Source organism: Rhinopithecus bieti, unplaced genomic scaffold, assembly GCF_001698545.2.
Source record: "Rhinopithecus bieti isolate Rb0 unplaced genomic scaffold, ASM169854v2 scaffold_65, whole genome shotgun sequence".
In the NCBI taxonomy this organism is placed as follows: Eukaryota; Metazoa; Chordata; class Mammalia; order Primates; family Cercopithecidae; genus Rhinopithecus; species Rhinopithecus bieti.
In genome coordinates, this window is record NW_016803344.1 from 2,678,312 (window position 1) to 2,696,034 (window position 17,723).

A 17,723-nucleotide genomic window follows, 5' to 3' on the forward strand; every position below is an offset into this window, starting at 1 on the left:
AAAGATACCAGGCCTGCTGGCACTGCTTGTGCAAGTGAAGAAGCCTACTGCTGTCACCTGGTGTGGAGCAGTAGATGACCTGGCCTGCATGCGTTTCACTGTTACCACTGATACGGGCAGATTGAGCCCCTGCTGCTGGTGGGGATGGGATGTGAAGTGGGTTGGCCTGTTTGGATTCTTCTGTTGCCACTGCTGCAGGCATACTGCCCTGCTGCTGTCTGTGGCTATGGAGTAGGGGAGTGGTTGGAAACTCTTTTCTGCTGGTGCTAGTGCTGTGAGCAGATTGGGTCCACTATGCCACTGGGTGTGGGTCTCCCCACTGAGTTCTCCCTTCCTGATCCCTTAGCCAGAGGGAGAAGACCTCTCTCTCTCTCTCTCTCTCCCCTTCTCTCCGTGTGTGTATGTGCGCATGCGTGCATGTCTGTCTCTTTCTCTCTCTCTCGCCTGCCTGCCTTCCTCCCTTCCTTCCTTCTTTCTTGCCCCTTCCCCTTCCCCTCTCCTCTCCTCTCCTCTCCTCTCCTCTCCTCTCCTCTCCTCCTCTCTCCTGTACTTGTCCGTGGTTTCAAGCTGGCTGGTGCCCAGCATATATGGAAGATAAAGAAAATCCAGAAAACTAACTGCTGTGTTATTCGTCGAGTCCTGAGTCCCTAGTCCGTCCATCTTTTTTCTGCTGTTCAGAGTCGTTTTATGATTGCTGGATTCTTTCCATGGTACTTGGTTGTGTTGAAAGAGAAGAAGCCAGCAAAAGTGAGTCTATATCGTCTTCTCCTGAAACTGGGAGTTGCCTCAGTGTTTTTACCAAATGCTTGTTGGTTTAAGCCAGGGATTCCCAACCTAGGTCTTCCCTGTCTCCAAATTCCAGCAGCTTCTTGTGTCTTGGCTGTGGGTCTAGAAGATGGGACCAAAGGGGAGAGGAGAAGTTGAACAGAAGTAAACCATGATTAAATTAAGTTTTTATAAGTGCATGGATGTGTGTGTGTATTGCGTGTGTGTGTGTGTACATTTTTTTTTTTTTAAATAATGAAGACCTTTAAATATATGGTGAAAAGAGAGAGGAAAAGGAGAGGGCTTGAGTATATAAGACAGTGGGAAAATAATGTGAAAATCAGGACAGAGTTAGGCATTTTTGCATCCAGGGATTCTAACCAGAGACACTGACAGTTTCACACCTGACATCCTAATGGTCCTCACGCCTTCTAGAGAAACAATGTGACAATAATTAATCAGGATCCCAGGAGGAGCTTATAAGAGCAACCAGAAAAGTCCCACAGTTTGAATACACATGAATTACCTTCTCATGAAACAATAATGTGCGCTTAAGGTATCTGACATTCAGCTGCAAATGCTGAAGGAAGAAGAGGAGAAAATAACAGAGAGGGCAGGAATGCTAAACCATATGCCTTCGTCAATGCACTGCCTACTGAGACAGCAGATGGAAAGGATTCACTTGGGAGGATTTGGAGGACTCGTGGTTCAGTTGCTGGTTAAACTGCTATCTCTGATGCACAGCTTTCAGGGATTTAAGAAAAAGGCAATGAGAGAGTAAGGCCTTTGGGTGTTAAACAAGCAAACGGGCCTGGTCTGGTCCACAAGCGTATTTGCAGACAGAATCATCTATCCCAAAGGGGCCATCATTCAGATGGCCTTAATATGTTCTTTCTCTGACTGTGACCTAGCTCATGAGGACTGAGTTCTCAGATACACAGGGAGGGCGATTTTCCACCAGAGAAAGAAAGCGAAGTGAGAGAGAGCCATGCACTGTGAATTGACCTGAGAGAATGGAAATGGAGAGGGGAAAAGGAATAAACAAGTATTTTGAGACAAAAGCCACATGCCTATAATCCCAGCACTGTGGGAGACCAAAGCAGGATGATCACTTGAGGCCAGGAGTTCAAGACCAGCCAAGGCAACAAAGCAAGCCCCTGTCTCTATTAAAAAAAAAAAAAATTAAAAAAAAATTAAAAAATTAGCAGGGTATGGTCGCATGCAGTTGTGGTCCCAGCTACTTGGGAGGCTGAGGCAGGAGAATTGCTTGGACCTGAGATCAAGGCTGTAGTGAGCTGTGATCATGCCACTGCACTCCAGTCTGGGCAACAGAGTGAGACCTTGTCTCTAAATAAATAGTTTGAAAAGTTAAGGCTGGGCGCGGTGGCTCAAGCCTGTAATCCCAGCAGTTTGGGAGGCCGAGACGGGCGGATCACGAGGTCAGGAGATCAAGACCATCCTGGCTAACATGGTGAAACATCGTCTCTACTAAAAAAATATAAAAAAAACTAGCCGGGCGAGGTGGTGGGCGCCTGTAGTCCCAGCTACTCGGGAGGCTGAGGCAGGAGAATGGCGTAAACCCGGGAGGCGGAGCCTGCAGTGAGCTGAGATCCGGCCACTGCACCCCAACCCGGGCGACGGAAAGACATTCCATCTCAAAAAAAAAAAAAAAAAAAAAAAGAAAGAAAATTTTATACGTAGAAAAGTGGAAAGAATAGTGACCCTTCATATACTCGTCATCTGGATGTGATAACTTGTTAACATTTTGTCATATCTGCTTTATCTTGTTTCTGTTGAAATATATTTAAAGTAATTTACAGATGTTAAGATATTTTACTCTAAATATTTCAGTATACATTTCTAAGAAATAAGGATATCTTCTCACAAAACCACAATGCTATTATCACATATTTATGATATCTTTCACTCTAAATTTTAAATTTGGTCAGGTGCAGTGGCTCAGACCTATAATCCCAACACTTGGGAGGCTGAGGCAGGAGAATCACTTGAGTCCAGGAGTTCAAGACCAGCCTGAGCAACACAGTGAAACCCTGATCTATTTAAAAAAATAAGTCTAAAATTTTTATGTAGTTAAAACTGTTGGCCGGGCACAGTGGCTCACGCTTGTGCAACCCCAGCATGTTGGGAGGTCGAGGCGGGTGAATCACCTGAGGTCAGGAGTTCAAGACCAGCCTGACCAATACGATGAAACCCTGTCTCTACTGAAAAAAAAAAAAAAAAAAATGCAAAAATTAGCCAGATGTGGTGGTATGCGCCTGTAATCCCGACTACTCAGGAGGCTGAGACAGGAGAATGAATTGAACCTGGGAGGCAGAGATTGCAGTGAGCTGAGATCTCGCCACTGCACTCCAGCCTGGGCAGCAAGAGCAAAACTCCTTCTCAAAAAACAAAAAACTGTCAATCTTTTATTATTTGGCATTGCCATCTGTTTTAGGAAGGCCTTTCTCATACAGGGCTATAAAAACACTTAGGTATATTGTCACCTGTAAATTTTATGGTGTTTTTCACTTTTACATATATATTCTTAACCACCTGTTCATGTCCTTTGTCAATGTTTCCATTTGGTTGTTTTTCTAATAATTTGTACAACTTGTTTCTTGAAAAAGTTCTCTCTGTTAGACGTGTCCTAAGTATTTTTCCTAGTTTTGATCTTGCGTATGGCTAGGCAGTCATTTTCATCAAATTTGTCCTTTATGATTTTTAGGTTTTGTGTCAGTCTTAGAAAAATCTTCCCTGTTCCAATATATCTATATATAGATATCTCCATTTATATATCCATATCACCTGTGCTTTATTCTAGCAGTTTTGTGATTTTTATCTTATTTTGAGTCTTTAATCCATCTAATATTCATTTTGATATGAAAATAAGGCAGGGAATCCAGGCTTTTTCACTCTCCCTCCCCCAGTGTGGGGAGCCAGTGACTAAGAGCAATTGCTAAAACCTCCACCTTTTCCTTATGGGTTTGCAATGTCACCTTCGCCATATACTCAATTTCCATAGGCATTTATATCTATTTATGGATGATACGCTTTTCTTTTGATTTGTCTATGCCTTTTTTGCTGCTTTAATTACTATAGAAATAAAAATGTTTTCACATTTGAGAAGGCCACTTCCTTCTTTTAAATTTTTTGGCTATTCATGCATGTTTAGCTTTTTAAAAGAATTTGCTTTATGGCTCCAGGGTAAAGAGAGGCAAAGGTAGATATGGATTGACCAGAAGGAAGTTTCTTGCAGTATTGCAGGAGAGCAATGGTGGAGACTAATGGGGTATGATGGATCACCTATCCCACTTGATGTGGTTTGGCTGTGTATCCACTCACATGCCATCTTGAATTGTAGCTCCCATAATTCCCATGTGTCATGGGAGGATCCAGGTGGGAGGTAATTGAATCACAGGGATGGGTCTTTCTCATGCTGTTCTCACGATAGTGAATAAGTCTCGCAAGATCTGATGGTTTTGTAAAGGGGAGTTCCTACACAAGCTCTCTTGCCTGCCACCATGTAAGACGTGGCTTTGCTTCTCATTTGTTTTCAGCCATGATTATGAGGCCTCCAAGCCATGTGGAACTGTGAGTCAATTAAACATCTTTCCTTTATAAATTGCCCAGTCTCGGGTATGTCTTTGTAAGCAACATGAGAACAGATTAATACACCACTTAATTCCAAACCTCAGTCATTTTCAGGTACACCACTTTTATACATTTGAACATATATGTTACCTGCACTATTATTAATTTTTAAATTAATTCAGTCCAGTTTTAAATTTCAAATACTTATATTAGATTTGTCCTATGCAATACATCTGAAAGCATGGACCAGATGTAGTAGTTCTATTTTTCTAACATATTAAACGGAATAGATCACCAATTAAAATAAACATTGTTTTTCCTTGTAGTATCTAAAATTATTTGTGCTACCAGCAGTTTGAGAAACACTGGTCAGAGCAAACTGTTCTCATCAGTTCTCTACTTAAAAGAGGTTCTGGGCTGGTTGGTAATGTCTGTTGCTTGATCAGGATGCTGGCTACACAGGTCGGTTGTTTGTGAAAATCATCAAGGTGTTCACTTGTATGATATATGCATGTTTCTGTGTAATTATTATTATCCAATAAAAGTTTTAAAACTTTAAAAGTTTAAAAAACTGGCCGGGCACAGTGGCTCACACCTGTAATCCTAGCACTTCAGGAGGCCAATGTGGGAGGACTGCTTGAGGTCAAGAACTGAAGATCAACCTGGCCACCATAGCAAGATCCCATCTCTATTTTTTAAAATAAATTATTTAAAAATAAAAAAAGCATACCTCTATTGTTTTGTGCTAATTACTGGTAATAAGATTTGTTACATGGGCTCTTACATCGGTTATGCAAAGAAATAGGCTAATGAAATGAGAAATAGCACACTAATTTAAGACACTGGTAGCAGTTCTCTTCTTTAGGGTTCTGATGTTTCTGCACTCTTAGTTCTGATGTCTCACAAAGACCTGAAAAGGGCCGCAGGTCTGAAACAGACCACAGATGATATCACAGGCCAGTCATAACATTCATGAGATGGTATAATGTTGGTGAATTTATCTGTGGGGCAGAATTAGACAATAATGCCAAAGGCCAAAGCCTCAATATCCTTATCTGTTAGTCTTTATTAAAGGTTCACAGAAATAAATGGCAAATGCCATCCTAACCTCACAGAGATCAAATTAAGCAGTGAGTTTGCAGGGAATCAAATATCTTGTATTGACCTGTCACAAACACTTATTCAGATGCAAGTAAACACATACCGCACTCTTTTTACACCTAAGGTGATTCTGGCTTTGAGACTTCTAAATTCTCTACTTTTGGGGTTAAACTCTCACTGGGCACCCTTGGCCACATATTAATAAAGGTTACGAACTGTTTGACACTAAAATCTCATTGCCAAATGGAAGCTGCTGCTTCCCAACATGAAGATTCAAACGGCTTGTATTTTTTGTCCTTTTAAAAACAACATAAAATAATCCAGTTTCCTTCTGTAGGTAGCCATGGAGACTAAGTGCAAACATTGCAGTGACTGAGTCATACTAAAAGTGATAGCATTCATCAAGGATATCTATTAATATGCTTCTCATTAAAAAACAATAAAACTAACTACCTTAAAATTTAATTGTCAGGTTTTCAAGTATAAGTCCCCTTGGCTTCACGATTATTTGAGGGCCAGTTGAATAGGAAACGCCCACGGAGAAAGAAGCAGATGATTGCTTGTCAGAGGAAAACCTGAAGTCTTGTTTCCTCCAGTGTCTCTCAAAGACCTATTCATTTCCTGTTTCTACCATTTGGGTCTCCTTCCGGGGGGTGCCCCTACACTTCAATCTGGAGCACTGTTTCTTACACCTCATCTCCCCAGCACTGGAAATCTGAGTGTGAGTGTTCATTCCTAACCTTTAAAAGGCTTCTCTCTCCATTCAGGAGTCCCCGGGAGACTTTCCTGAGATGGCACACTCACTCTCAATGTATACTTTTAGGCCAACCCATTTGCATAATCTGCTTTCTGGAAAGCTTTTGGAATCTTAGGCCAACTAAATTGCACCTCAAGTGTCTCAAAATCTAATTGCTCAGGGCTGCCAGCTTCTTTTGTTGTTTCCCCCCACCCAAAAGCAATATAACCCTTTCTACCAATGCAATTTGCTGAACGCACTGCTGAGGTAGGGATTAGCATGAGGCTTCCAATTGCAGCTTCAGAGATCCCGGTGCCAGGTGATGTAATTCTACCAACTGAGTCTCAAATGGGGGTTCAGGACATGACCTGCAGAGTGGAGCATCTGCCAGTGCAAACCTGCACTGGCTATTTAAAGAGCTCCCTGGTGAGGAAGGGCTCAGGCCTGGAGGAGAGGGACAAGGTGGCCAAGAAGTCCTGCTCTGGACAAGCCTTTGCAAATGGAGCTCAGGGTATTGGAGGCAAGGACAGGGCAAGGGTGAGGGGCCAACCGTTCACAAGGTGACAGAGGGTACAGACAGGCAGAATACAAGAGGAAGTAGGGCCCCACCTGGGCAAAGGATTATTTATTCTCTTCAACTACAACTTGACAAGGCCACATGGCATCAGCCTAGCGTATCATAATAGTGCTTACATATACTGTGGTGGGTGGTGCACGTTTGTTATCTTCTCACCTTTCACATTTGCAATCTAAGAGACAAAGAGGTTTTTTTTTTAAACTGTGAATTTTAGCTGTTATTTTAGATTGTCCAAATGTTCCCTCCACACCCAGTTAGTATGATAAAACATGGATTTCTAGCTTTGGAGAGGAGGCAAGGGTGTGATCAAGATGTGATATACTTTTCTAAACTGTATTTCAATCTTTATATTATTTTAGGACATGTATTCTCACTTACATTGGTCTCAGTTTTACAACTTGATATAACTCCTTATACCTGATTCAGTGTAGAGCTTTGTATCCTTCTAAAACCTCATCTCACAGAAGCATGTTCTCTCAGGTTGAATTCTCCCAGAAGTAGACTCTGAGTCAAGGATTCAGATATAAGAGGTTTATTCAGGAAAGGCTCCCAGAGACACCAGTAAATATATGGGAGGAGGACAGGGAAAGGGATTAAGCCCAGCAAGGGTGTGATTTCATGTAATGTCCCAGCCTCAGGCTGATCTCAAGGAAAGGGAGCTCTAGGGCATAAATTATGCCTCCGAGAATGTCCTTCCTTGAGGCAAGGGAGCTGGGCTTTTGACTCATAGCCCAGTCAGTCAGTGGCCTTGGCCAAGGGGTGTGGGGGGTGGGGTGACCATGGGGACAGAGAACTTCCAGACCCTGCTGGCTCTCCATATGGGCTGACTGGCTCCAATACCAGGTCACAGGTGCCAGCCTTTAACCACAAAGCACTTAATTGGGATTGGGCACACAGAGCTGGCCAGAGACCCTAGGGGATCTGGGTGGCCACCAACAGTGCTGGCCATGGCGCAGCACCTCCATTACTAGCCTGCACACCGCCCGGCACCAGTTACAGGTCTTTCATTACATTCTGCTGCAAGAGGAAATGAATAATATCTTTTGACAGTCCTGGGTTTGGCTTTTCATCATTCAAAGATGTATTTCCTTCCTCTAGTGGGTAGAAGTGGGTGTCCCTGGAATGCCTCTGTAAGACTGAGCAGCCATCCCGGTTGAAGATGACCCGGGCCATTTGAAAACTGCGGAGAGCATACTTTTGGCTCTCCTGGCCTCTTAGTTGAGTGATTTTCTGAGACAGGCACTTGCAGACAGACGCAGAGAGTGGGTTCGCAGAGCCTGGCTGTAGATGGCCAAACATTTCATAGAATCTATCCAGGGATTTCCGAAGGCCATCATTCTCTTCCTTCTCTGACTGGCCTTTCACAGCAGGGTCAAGCCAGAAGTTCTCAGAGGCCCAGGAGTTACTGTGTTCTGTATTTAGGTTAGTGGTATCTGCAAGACAAAACATATTCCAATACTCAAACACACAATCAAAAATATCAGAAAGCAAGCCAGGAGCAGATGATGTCTATTTTCAGTTCAACATGCTTACTGCTCCTGAGTAACTGGCAATGGGAAGAATCAGCTGGTTTCAAAACCTGTTCTCACCATCCGGAGGTTATGCCACTTGCTTGCTCGCAACAAGAACATACTACTTGTGTGGACCAAGGATTCTTAGCCCAATGTCCCTGTATAGAAATTCAGGGTGCCTGTGAACTTGGATGGAAAAAATATACATACGTATGTAGTTACTTTCACTAACCATAACCTGAAATGAAGCATTTCCTCCCATGATGAATGTAGGCAGCAAATCACAGTATTAATAGTAGTACCTGTAACTTTGTCACCAATAGATCTCAGCTGTTACAGGAAAAACCTGGGACTGTAGTGCCCACCCTCAAACTGGGAAGGTGCTGAAAGACCAAAGAATAACATGGGCAAGTCCAGCTTGATGAGTAGATGAGTTTATTAGGACTTATAAACAGGGCACTCCTGGATGGCAGCAGGATAGCTCCAGAGATCCATGCGTGTGCACGATGGGACTGTTTTCCTTGGTAGGTTCTCACATTCTCTCCAGGATATCTGAGTTTTCAAGGACACCTACTCCTCAGCTGGGCACCATGGCCTTGGCTCACTGCCCAGCCTTCAGGGTTCAAGCAGCAGACATATACTCTTTTCATTTTATTTTATTTTTGTTGTTGTTGTTGAGACGGAGTCTCGCTCTGTTGCCCAGGCTGGAGTGCAGTGGCCGGATCTCAGCTCACTGCAAGCTCCGCCTCCCGGGTTTACGCCATTCTCCTGCCTCAGCCTCCCGAGTAGCTGGGACTACAGGTGCCCACCACCTCGCCCGGCTAGTTTTTTTTATTTTTTTTTAGTAGAGACGAGGCTTCACCGTGTTAGCCAGGATGGTCTCGATCTCCTGACCTCGTGATCCGTCCGTCTCGGCCTCCCAAAGTGCTGGGATTACAGGCTTGAGTCACCACACCCGGCCGACATATACTCTTAAGTAACCTGGTGGGGGACCCGTCACACTACAAAAACTATTTTCATATTATATAGTATGTCAAAGGTGTTTAAAAATATTTACACTATCACTATGCTATGGACTGAATTGTGTCCCCACAAAATTCACGTGTTGAAGCTGTAACCCCTACCATGACTATATTTGGAGAGAGGGCTTTTTAGGAGGTAATTAAAGTTAAATGAGGTCTATAGGTAGGATCCTAATCTGATAGGATTGGTAACCTTATAAAAGGAGGAAGAGAGAAGGAGATTTCTTTTTTTAATTTCTAGTTGCAAGCACTAAGGAAAAGCTATGTGAGCACACAGTGAGAAGGTGGCTGTCTGCAAGCCAGGAAAGGAGCCCTCACCAGAAGCTGACCATGACAGACCCTGATATAAGCTTTTGAACCTCCTGCTCTTGGACCTCCATGACAGACCCTGATATAAGCTTTTATGCATCACTAGCTTTGACATTTCCCTGCCCCTACGAACTCAATCAGTAGCTATAATATACATATCTGTACTTGCCAATGCTGAAGGAAGGTGTATGGTGCAGTGGGTGGAGCTTTAGGAAAGTAGGTAGGATTTTGGTTTGGGTGCTAATTTTGCTACTAGCTGGAAATGACACCTTGGACAAGTCATACAACCTTTCTGGGCTCCAACTTTCTGAACTTTAAAATGAGGATTTTACTAAACAATCTTTCTTCTAGAATGTCTGTGGTAATATAAAGATCAGAGAAATAGATTATCCGAAAGTATCAGCACATTCTAAAAGAATATGGACATGTATTCTTTGAGTCACATGCAGGCCTACACATGGACAAGCATTCAACCATTCAACACATATTTATAGAAAGCTGATATTAACACAACTCATTACAAGTTGTTGAAGATATACAGATGGATGCTGAAGACCATGTCCCTCATCTAAGGTACTTGGAACCTAAGTAGGAAGAAGAGACATTGTTACAGACATTACACAACTGAAATATAGTCACAGCATCATGTACATAGATATGAAATGATGTAGTGACTTAACTGGGACACTGTGGACTCAGTGGAGACATGCAGTGCAAGGGTACCAGAATGAGTGCATGCTCCCTCTTCAGAGGAGGTGTCCTGCAATCTTATTCTGAAAGGACCATGGCAATAGAGAAGCAGGGTTGATGAACAAAGGCCAAGTGGCAAGAAGAAATAGAAACGAAATGTCTCCATGGCTGGTTCCAGTTCTCCTCCTCTGCCAGCTGGCCTTTCTTCAGTAGCCTGAGAATCAGCCTAGAGGCTCAAGGAGAGAGAGAACTCAGAGTGGCCAGGGGGGACCCAAAACAGAGACCACACTTTGTAAAGAATTCGATAGCAGGGTATTTCCACTACACTAGTTTCCAGAAAGCTTAAAGCTATGTCCCAGGCCCCTCTTTTTTTTTTTTTTAAGGAATAGTAAAGAAACTTTCCTCGACCTTGCTATGCCCAGAGCTTCTGCCCAAGTTCTTCCCAACAACCCTATCACTGGAATGAAGCCTCCAGGATAGGTGGAAGGGGAGGGAGGCAGATGCTGGTCTCTTTCTGGTCCTGATGGCATAGAAGCAGCAGGAGAGGAGTTCTTGGCCTGCTCTCTTCAGAAGTGCCAATTTTGTGAAAACCAAGGAAGGACTGAGCTACTGTCCCAGACTGAAGTAGGCTAAAAACAGCCATGACAGCCAAACAGAAAAAAATTTTTTTAAACTGCATCTTTTCTATGGTTACTGCCCTTGTGCAGCATTCCACCTATTTGGAAAATTAGCCTGAGTGAAGAATACAAAAGTTACTATGCAATAACAAAGCAAAGACTTGCAGAAAATTCAGGTTGATATAAATTAAATAAAAATGTTAATAAAACAATTCTGGAATATCTAAGATAAACATTACAAACCAAGCAATAATATAGGGCCTTGCATGATTTTATGTTATGCCATATTTTGATGTTGTGTGAAATAAAAGTGTAACACCCAAGAAAAAATAGAAAGACAATTCAAGAGACATAATAAAATATACAGAAACACATATATATGTATATACAATAAAAGTGATACATTACATTAACAATGAAATGAAACTAAATAGAAATTAAATAAAAATACTGAAATTCCTGATTTAAAAAAAAAAACTGCATCTTTTCATTGTAAAGCACATTACTGGGGCAACTGGAGAGCTGTGAATGGGGTCTAAGGATTAGACGGTAGTAACGCATCACTGTTAATTTCTTGGTTTTGATGATTTTATTGTGTTTTAGAAGAGAATGTCCTTGTTTGTAGAAAAATCAGGAGTGGTGGCCTTCAGGTGTGCAAATCTCAAACAATTCATGAAAAAGGGCTCTTTGTTTTAAAAAATTGTTGTAAAAAAATTAAAACAAACCTCTGCGGGGACAGATGTTAAAACTTCCTTTGGTGGCCTACTTTAATATCAAGCAACCAAATAAAAAGCCTTAGCTCGGGTAGTTGCCTAACAAATCATGTTGCTGTTAGAAAGCTGAAGGGAGAAGGAGACGGAATGGGGTCCCGTGATGGCACGATGACGGGTCCCTTCCTCCCTTCTTCCCCACAGATGACCTTGTCCTGGGTAGGGGTTGGGGGGTAGTGGCTGGAAGATAGAAGCTGGGAAGGGCCAATGGGGTGGGTGGGAGAGAGCGGGGGATCCCCAGCAGCAACACTGGGAAAGTTGAACCCCCGAGACTGTCCACTTATACAGAAAACGCCAAGCAACATGGCACGCACTTGTTAAGTAAATGGTCTTAAGTAACTCCATTACTTACTTAATGACTTACTAAGTAAGCCATTACTTAAATGACCATCAAGTAAATGGTCAGCGTGCTTTGATATGCAGGATTTTAAATTTTCATCTGTGTTTCATTTAATTTTAAAATTTTGAAATCCAGTGTCCACAAAAGAGCCTACAAGCTAGCTGTCTCCTATATTTTTCATGCACATGTCAGGCATTCTGCCCGTCGACTTCAGAGAAACAACTCTTCCCCTTCAGAAGACCAATGACATACAGGTTGAGTCATTTGCTATGTCAGCTCTTTTGAACACTGCCTGCAGTCCATTTCAGTCTTTGATTTCCTTTTAAAATTTGCTTTACTACCAACTATAAAGCCTCCTCTCTAATCATGAGGCTGTTGTAGCTTTTTGGATGTCACCTTTTCTTTGCCAGCAAATAGAGCTAATTGCTCTTCCTTTCCTGATGTGCCCATGTGTGGAAAGAAAGATGGGTACTAGTCAGTTCCTGCTCAGTGATGCATCCTCACAGCTACATTCAAAACCCACCTTCTTCTCTCTGTTGGTGTATTCCAAACTTGTAGAGCTGTCAAAGGGGGATAGCAAGGTCTTCAGGGAGAGTCAAGGGATGCTTTTGTATCAGGGATCGCAAAGTGCTACTCGCATTTAGTGAGTGGGGTCAAGGATGTAAACATTCCACAGTGCACAGGACAAAGAATGGTCCTTCTCCCAAATACCAATAATGTCCCCCCACCCCTCATCCCTCCCCTGGCTCAAAGGATGGATCTTGAAAGGAGTGGGAACTCAATGTTGAATCTTGCTGCACTATAATATTTGATTTGCCTTGAGCTCCCTAAGAGATTTTGCTGTTGGTCCCCATTCCCTGCACAGCACCCTTCTTGCTGGTACCTATTCAAGTTACGCATTTACCCTTCTCAAACCTGGAGATGGCTCTTTTACCCCACAATGGTTGAGGGGAAAAACCACTGGCCCTGGTCCCAATGATTCTGGTATTATTTAAATTTAATGGAACTTCCCTTTTTATTTCAATATATTTTCCATCATGAGTAGGATTTCTTTAGAAATTAGAAGAAGAAAAAGAGGAGGGCAGGGCTTGATATCACAATGCTTTTGCATGCATCCAATTGTTAAATTTTCTCTTTGCCAACAAGAAAATAGATAACGTATACACACTTCAGAATCCTTTTGAGGTGAAGTCTTACTCTGTTACCCAAGATGGAGTGCAGTGGCATGATCTCAACTCACTGCAGCCTCCACCTCCTGGGCTCAAACGATCCTGTCACCTCAGCCTCCTGAGTAGCTGGGACCACAGGTGCATGCCACCATGCCTGGCTAATTTTTTGTATTTTTGGTAGAGGTGGGGTTTTGCCATGTTGGCCAGGCTGGTCTCGAACTCCTGGCCTCCAGTGATTTGCCCACCTTGGCCTCCCAAAGTGCTAGGATTATAGGCATGAGCCACCACGCTCAGCTTGATACTTGAGATTGTTATACACCTAAAAATATTTTTATATCTTTAGGAGTTGTAGGTGCTTATTTGAATTCAGAAGACAGTCAATTGGCATGGAGCACTTGAGATTAATGGTTGTGTTCTGCCATTAGCCTTTAGAAACCCAGATATCTAATGAGGGATTCTTCCAGAGAACTTTCCATGGCTATTTCTGTGGTTCATAAATGCACAGCAGGGTTTCATCTCTGTGAAACATTTTTGCCTTCAACTGTAACAGGTTTCTACTAAATAGATTTGATATTTAGGATTCTGCCTTCTGCATGCATCTGAATCAATAGCCACCCACCCACCCTGCCTGATTTGTCCAGAGTTTCTTTTACTAGCAACTGCTGATTAAGAGGACCTATGTATGGTTTCAAGGATGTTACAGAGCTGAAAGAAATCCAAGAAATTTTTTTTTTTGAGACGGAATCTCACTCTGTCACCTAGGCTGGAGTGCAGTGGCGCAATCTTGGCTCACTGCAACCTCTGCCTCCAGGGTTCAAGTGATTCTTCTGCCTCAGCCTCCTGTCTAGCTGGGACTACAGGCACCTGCCACCATGCCTGGCTAATTTTTTGTATTTTCAGTAGAGGTGGGGTTTCACCGTGTTAGCCAGGATGGTCTCGATCTCATGACCTCGTGATCCACCTGCCTTGGCCTCCCCAAGTGTGAGAATTACAGGCGTAAGCCAGGGCACCCGGATTTTTTTTTTTTTAGATAGGGTTTTGCTCTGTTGCCCCCAGGTTGGAGTGCCATGGCACAACCAGAACTCACCGCCTGAGCCCACCTCCTGGGCTCAGGTGATCCTCCCACCTCAGTCTAGAGTAGCTGGGTCTACAGGTGCACACCACCACATCAGGCTAACTTTCTTGTATTTTTTTGTGGAGATGGTTTCACCACGTTGCCCAGGGTGGTCTGGTCTCCAACTCCTTAGCTCAAGTGTGGGGAAAAGAAAGAGAGATCAGCCTGTTACTGTGTCTATATAGAAGGAAGTAGACATAAGAGACTCCATTTTGTTCTGTATTTGAGATGCTGTTAATCTGTGACCCTACCCCCAACCTTGTCCTTGCAAGAGACATGTGCTGTGGTGACTTAAGGTTTAAAGGATTTTGGGCTGTGCAGGATGTGCTTTGTTAAACAAGTGCCTAAAGGCTGCTTGCTGGTTAAAGGTCATCACCATTCTCTTAATCTCAAGTAAGAGAAAAGCATTTGTCTCCTGCCCGTCCCTGGGCAATGGAACATCTCCGTGTAAAACCCGATTGTATGCTTTGTTTACTGAGCAAGGAGAAAATCGCCTTTAGGAATAAGGTGGGACTTGCTGGAGCAATGCTGCTAAAAGGTTTATGGAGATGTTTGCATATGCATCTCAAGGCACAGCATTTTCCTTTAAACTTATTCATGTCACAGAGATCTTTATCTATATGTCTTACTGCTGATTTTCTCCCTAAAATGATCCTATTGTCCTGCCACTCCCTTATCTTTTTGATGGTAAAGATAATTATCAATAAATACTAAGGGAACTCAGAGACCGGTGCCATCATGGGTCCTCTGTAAGCTGAGCGCCGGTCCCCTGGGCCCCGCTTTTCTTTCTCTATACTTTGTCTCTGTGTCTTATTTCTTTTCTAAAGCCTCTCGTTCCACCTAATGAGAAACACCCACAAGTGTGGAGGGGCAGGCCACCCCTTCACTCAAGTAATCTGCCCACCTCGGCCTCCTGAAGTACTGGGATTATAGGTGTGAGACACAGCACCTGGCCAAGACTTAAGTTTTAAAATGAAAAGTACCAGGATTTCAGGAAAGAAGGAGTATGTGGCTTATTTGGTTTCCTTCTATGCTGCTTGGATGGGAAGCTGTCCCTTTTTCAGGGCCCTGCATGGCACAATCCTAAATTCCCAGGCCCCGCTTCCTTGGTTGGTCTGTTGGAGGCTCCCTGGGCTTGTGTGGCTCTAAAAATAGTCATGAGTCCACTTTAAACTGATGTTCATAATTGACTCATATGTTTAAAACATTTTAATTTGGCCGGGTGTGGTGGCTCAGCACTTTGGGAGGCCAAAGTGGGTGGATTACCTGAGGTCAGGAGTTAAGAGACCAGCCTGGCCAACAAGGCAAAACCCTGTCTCTACTAAAAATACAAAAATCAGCTGGGTGTGGTGGTGGGCGCCTGTAGTCCCAGCTACTCGGGAGGCAGGAGAATCACTTGAACCCGGGAGGCGGAGGCTGCAGTGAGCCGAGATTGCACCACTGCACTCCAGCCTGGGTGATGGAGTGAGACTCTGTCTCAAAACAAAACAAAACAAAAACAAACAAACAAAACTTTAATTTACAAATTAAATTGCAAATGGGAACATAAGATTTGGTTTAGACTTAGGTGAGTAGCAATACCAGTAAACTTAAATTACGTAACTTTTTGCAACCAGAAATCCTGTAATACACTGTATAGTAACAAGTGTTGGCATTATCAGTTGAACTGTAAATATAAAATGCTTTTTCCAATTAAAAAATAAAATTAAAAGAAAACTTTTCTTTTTAAGTCACAGGCATGAAAAGAACAAGGTGAACAGGGAGTAGCGGGGGATGTCCTGGTCATCAATGATCACTTATCAGCAACTCTTGATGCACTATTCATCTTATGACAGAAGTCAGACTTCAGAAGCCTTACCATGCCCTGGATAAGGTGGCTTCATGAGTGACACTACCATTTTAAGTATATGAGGGGCCATGGGCCATGGATCTGGGCTAGGCTGCATCTTCCTGCTCCACACCTCACGTTTTTCTCCTTCATTCCTTCTTCTACCTCCTCACTACAGCCACCCATTTCACTCTCCATGGAGAAAAGGAGGAGGGAACAGAATCATTGGGTGAACAAAATTCAGTCCCACCTCCAGCCCAGCCCTAAGGGCTGCATGAAAGTCTGACTAGCACCTACCACTCTGTCTCTTTCACTGCCTCCTTCATAAATCTGGCTTCTTTCCTGAGCCTTGAAACAAACTTCTCTCTAGACTCTTTTTTTTTTTTTTTTTTTGAGACGGAGTCTCGCTCTGTCGTCCGGGCTGGAGTGCAGTGGCCGGTTCTCAGTTCACTGCAAGCTCCGCCTCCCGGGTTTATGCCATTCTCCTGCCTCAGCCTCCGAGTAGCTGGGACTACAGGCGCCCGCCACCTCGCCCGGCTAGTTTTTTTTTTGTATTTTTTAGTGGAGACGGGGTTTCTTGCTGTTGCTCTGCCATCGAACATGCTTGCTCCACGTATCACCTCCTCTAGGTCTCTGCTCAGATGTTACTTTCTCAGTGAGGGCTTCTCAGTCAGAATGGGCCAGGTTATGCTGCCTAACAAGTAAGCCCCAAATCTCAAGGGCATTAAACAGCAAAGGGTTACTTCTCAATACCCAGAGATCTGTGTCATACTACAAGTATACACATAGATAAGTAGATCTGTTCATCTTCACCCTCACTCCAGAACCCAGACCAACATAGCAGCTACTATCTCAACATTGCCTAGTGACTATAGCAGAGGAAAGAGTATGGGAAAGCCAGCAGTGACTGGGAAAGCTCTGTTACTTCTGTTCATATTTCACTGGCTAGCGTGAAGTCATGTGGCCAAGCCTGATTTCAAAAGGATGAGGATGAAAGATTATCCTGTAGGGAGAGGCAGAGAATATTGGTGAACAACAATTCAGTCTACCATACCTTTCCTGGGCACACTGTTTCAAACTGCATTTCTCATATTTATACTAGGCAAGAGTTAGAAGCAACCCAGCTATCAACAGATAAATGGATAAATAAAATGCGGTTGGCAGGCCAGGTGTGGTGGCTCATGTCTATAATCTCAGCACTTTGAGGGGCCAAGGAAAGTGGATCTCTTGAGCCCAGGAGTTCAAGACCAGCCTGGGCAACATGGTGAAACCCTGTATCTACTAAAAATATAAAAATTAGCCAGGCATGGTGACATGCACCTGTAGTCCCAGTTACTCAGGTGGCTGAGGCACAAGAATCTCTTGAATGTGGGAGGTGGAGGTTGCTGTGAGCCAAGATCATCCCCCTGTACTCCAGCCTAGGTGACAGAGCAAGACTCTGTCTCAAAAATAAAATAAAATGTGTAGGTATGTGCACACAATGAAATATTATTCAGCCTTAAAAAGAAAGGATACTCTGACACATGAAAGAGATCAAATAAAAAAACTAAAAGGCAGAAATGAAGTCCACAGGCAAACAGCCC

The 17,723-nt window shown here is 43.3% G+C and overlaps 1 protein-coding gene across 4 annotated transcripts in view; it reads right to left on the reverse strand.

Moving 5' to 3' along the window:
* Positions 1–6,791: 6,791 nt before the first annotated feature.
* SHLD1 (shieldin complex subunit 1) overlaps positions 6,792–17,723 on the reverse strand; it is a 123,884-nt gene continuing 112,952 nt past the window's right edge. For 2 of the 4 annotated variants that reach the window (XM_017877793.1, XM_017877821.1), the window contains one exon: positions 6,792–8,203. In XM_017877793.1, coding sequence (XP_017733282.1) covers positions 7,764–8,203 — 440 coding nt within the window. In that variant the 3' untranslated portion in view covers positions 6,792–7,763. The remainder of the gene's footprint in view (positions 8,204–17,723) is intronic. The other 2 variants (XM_017877810.1, XM_017877801.1) reach the window with 1 other exon arrangement.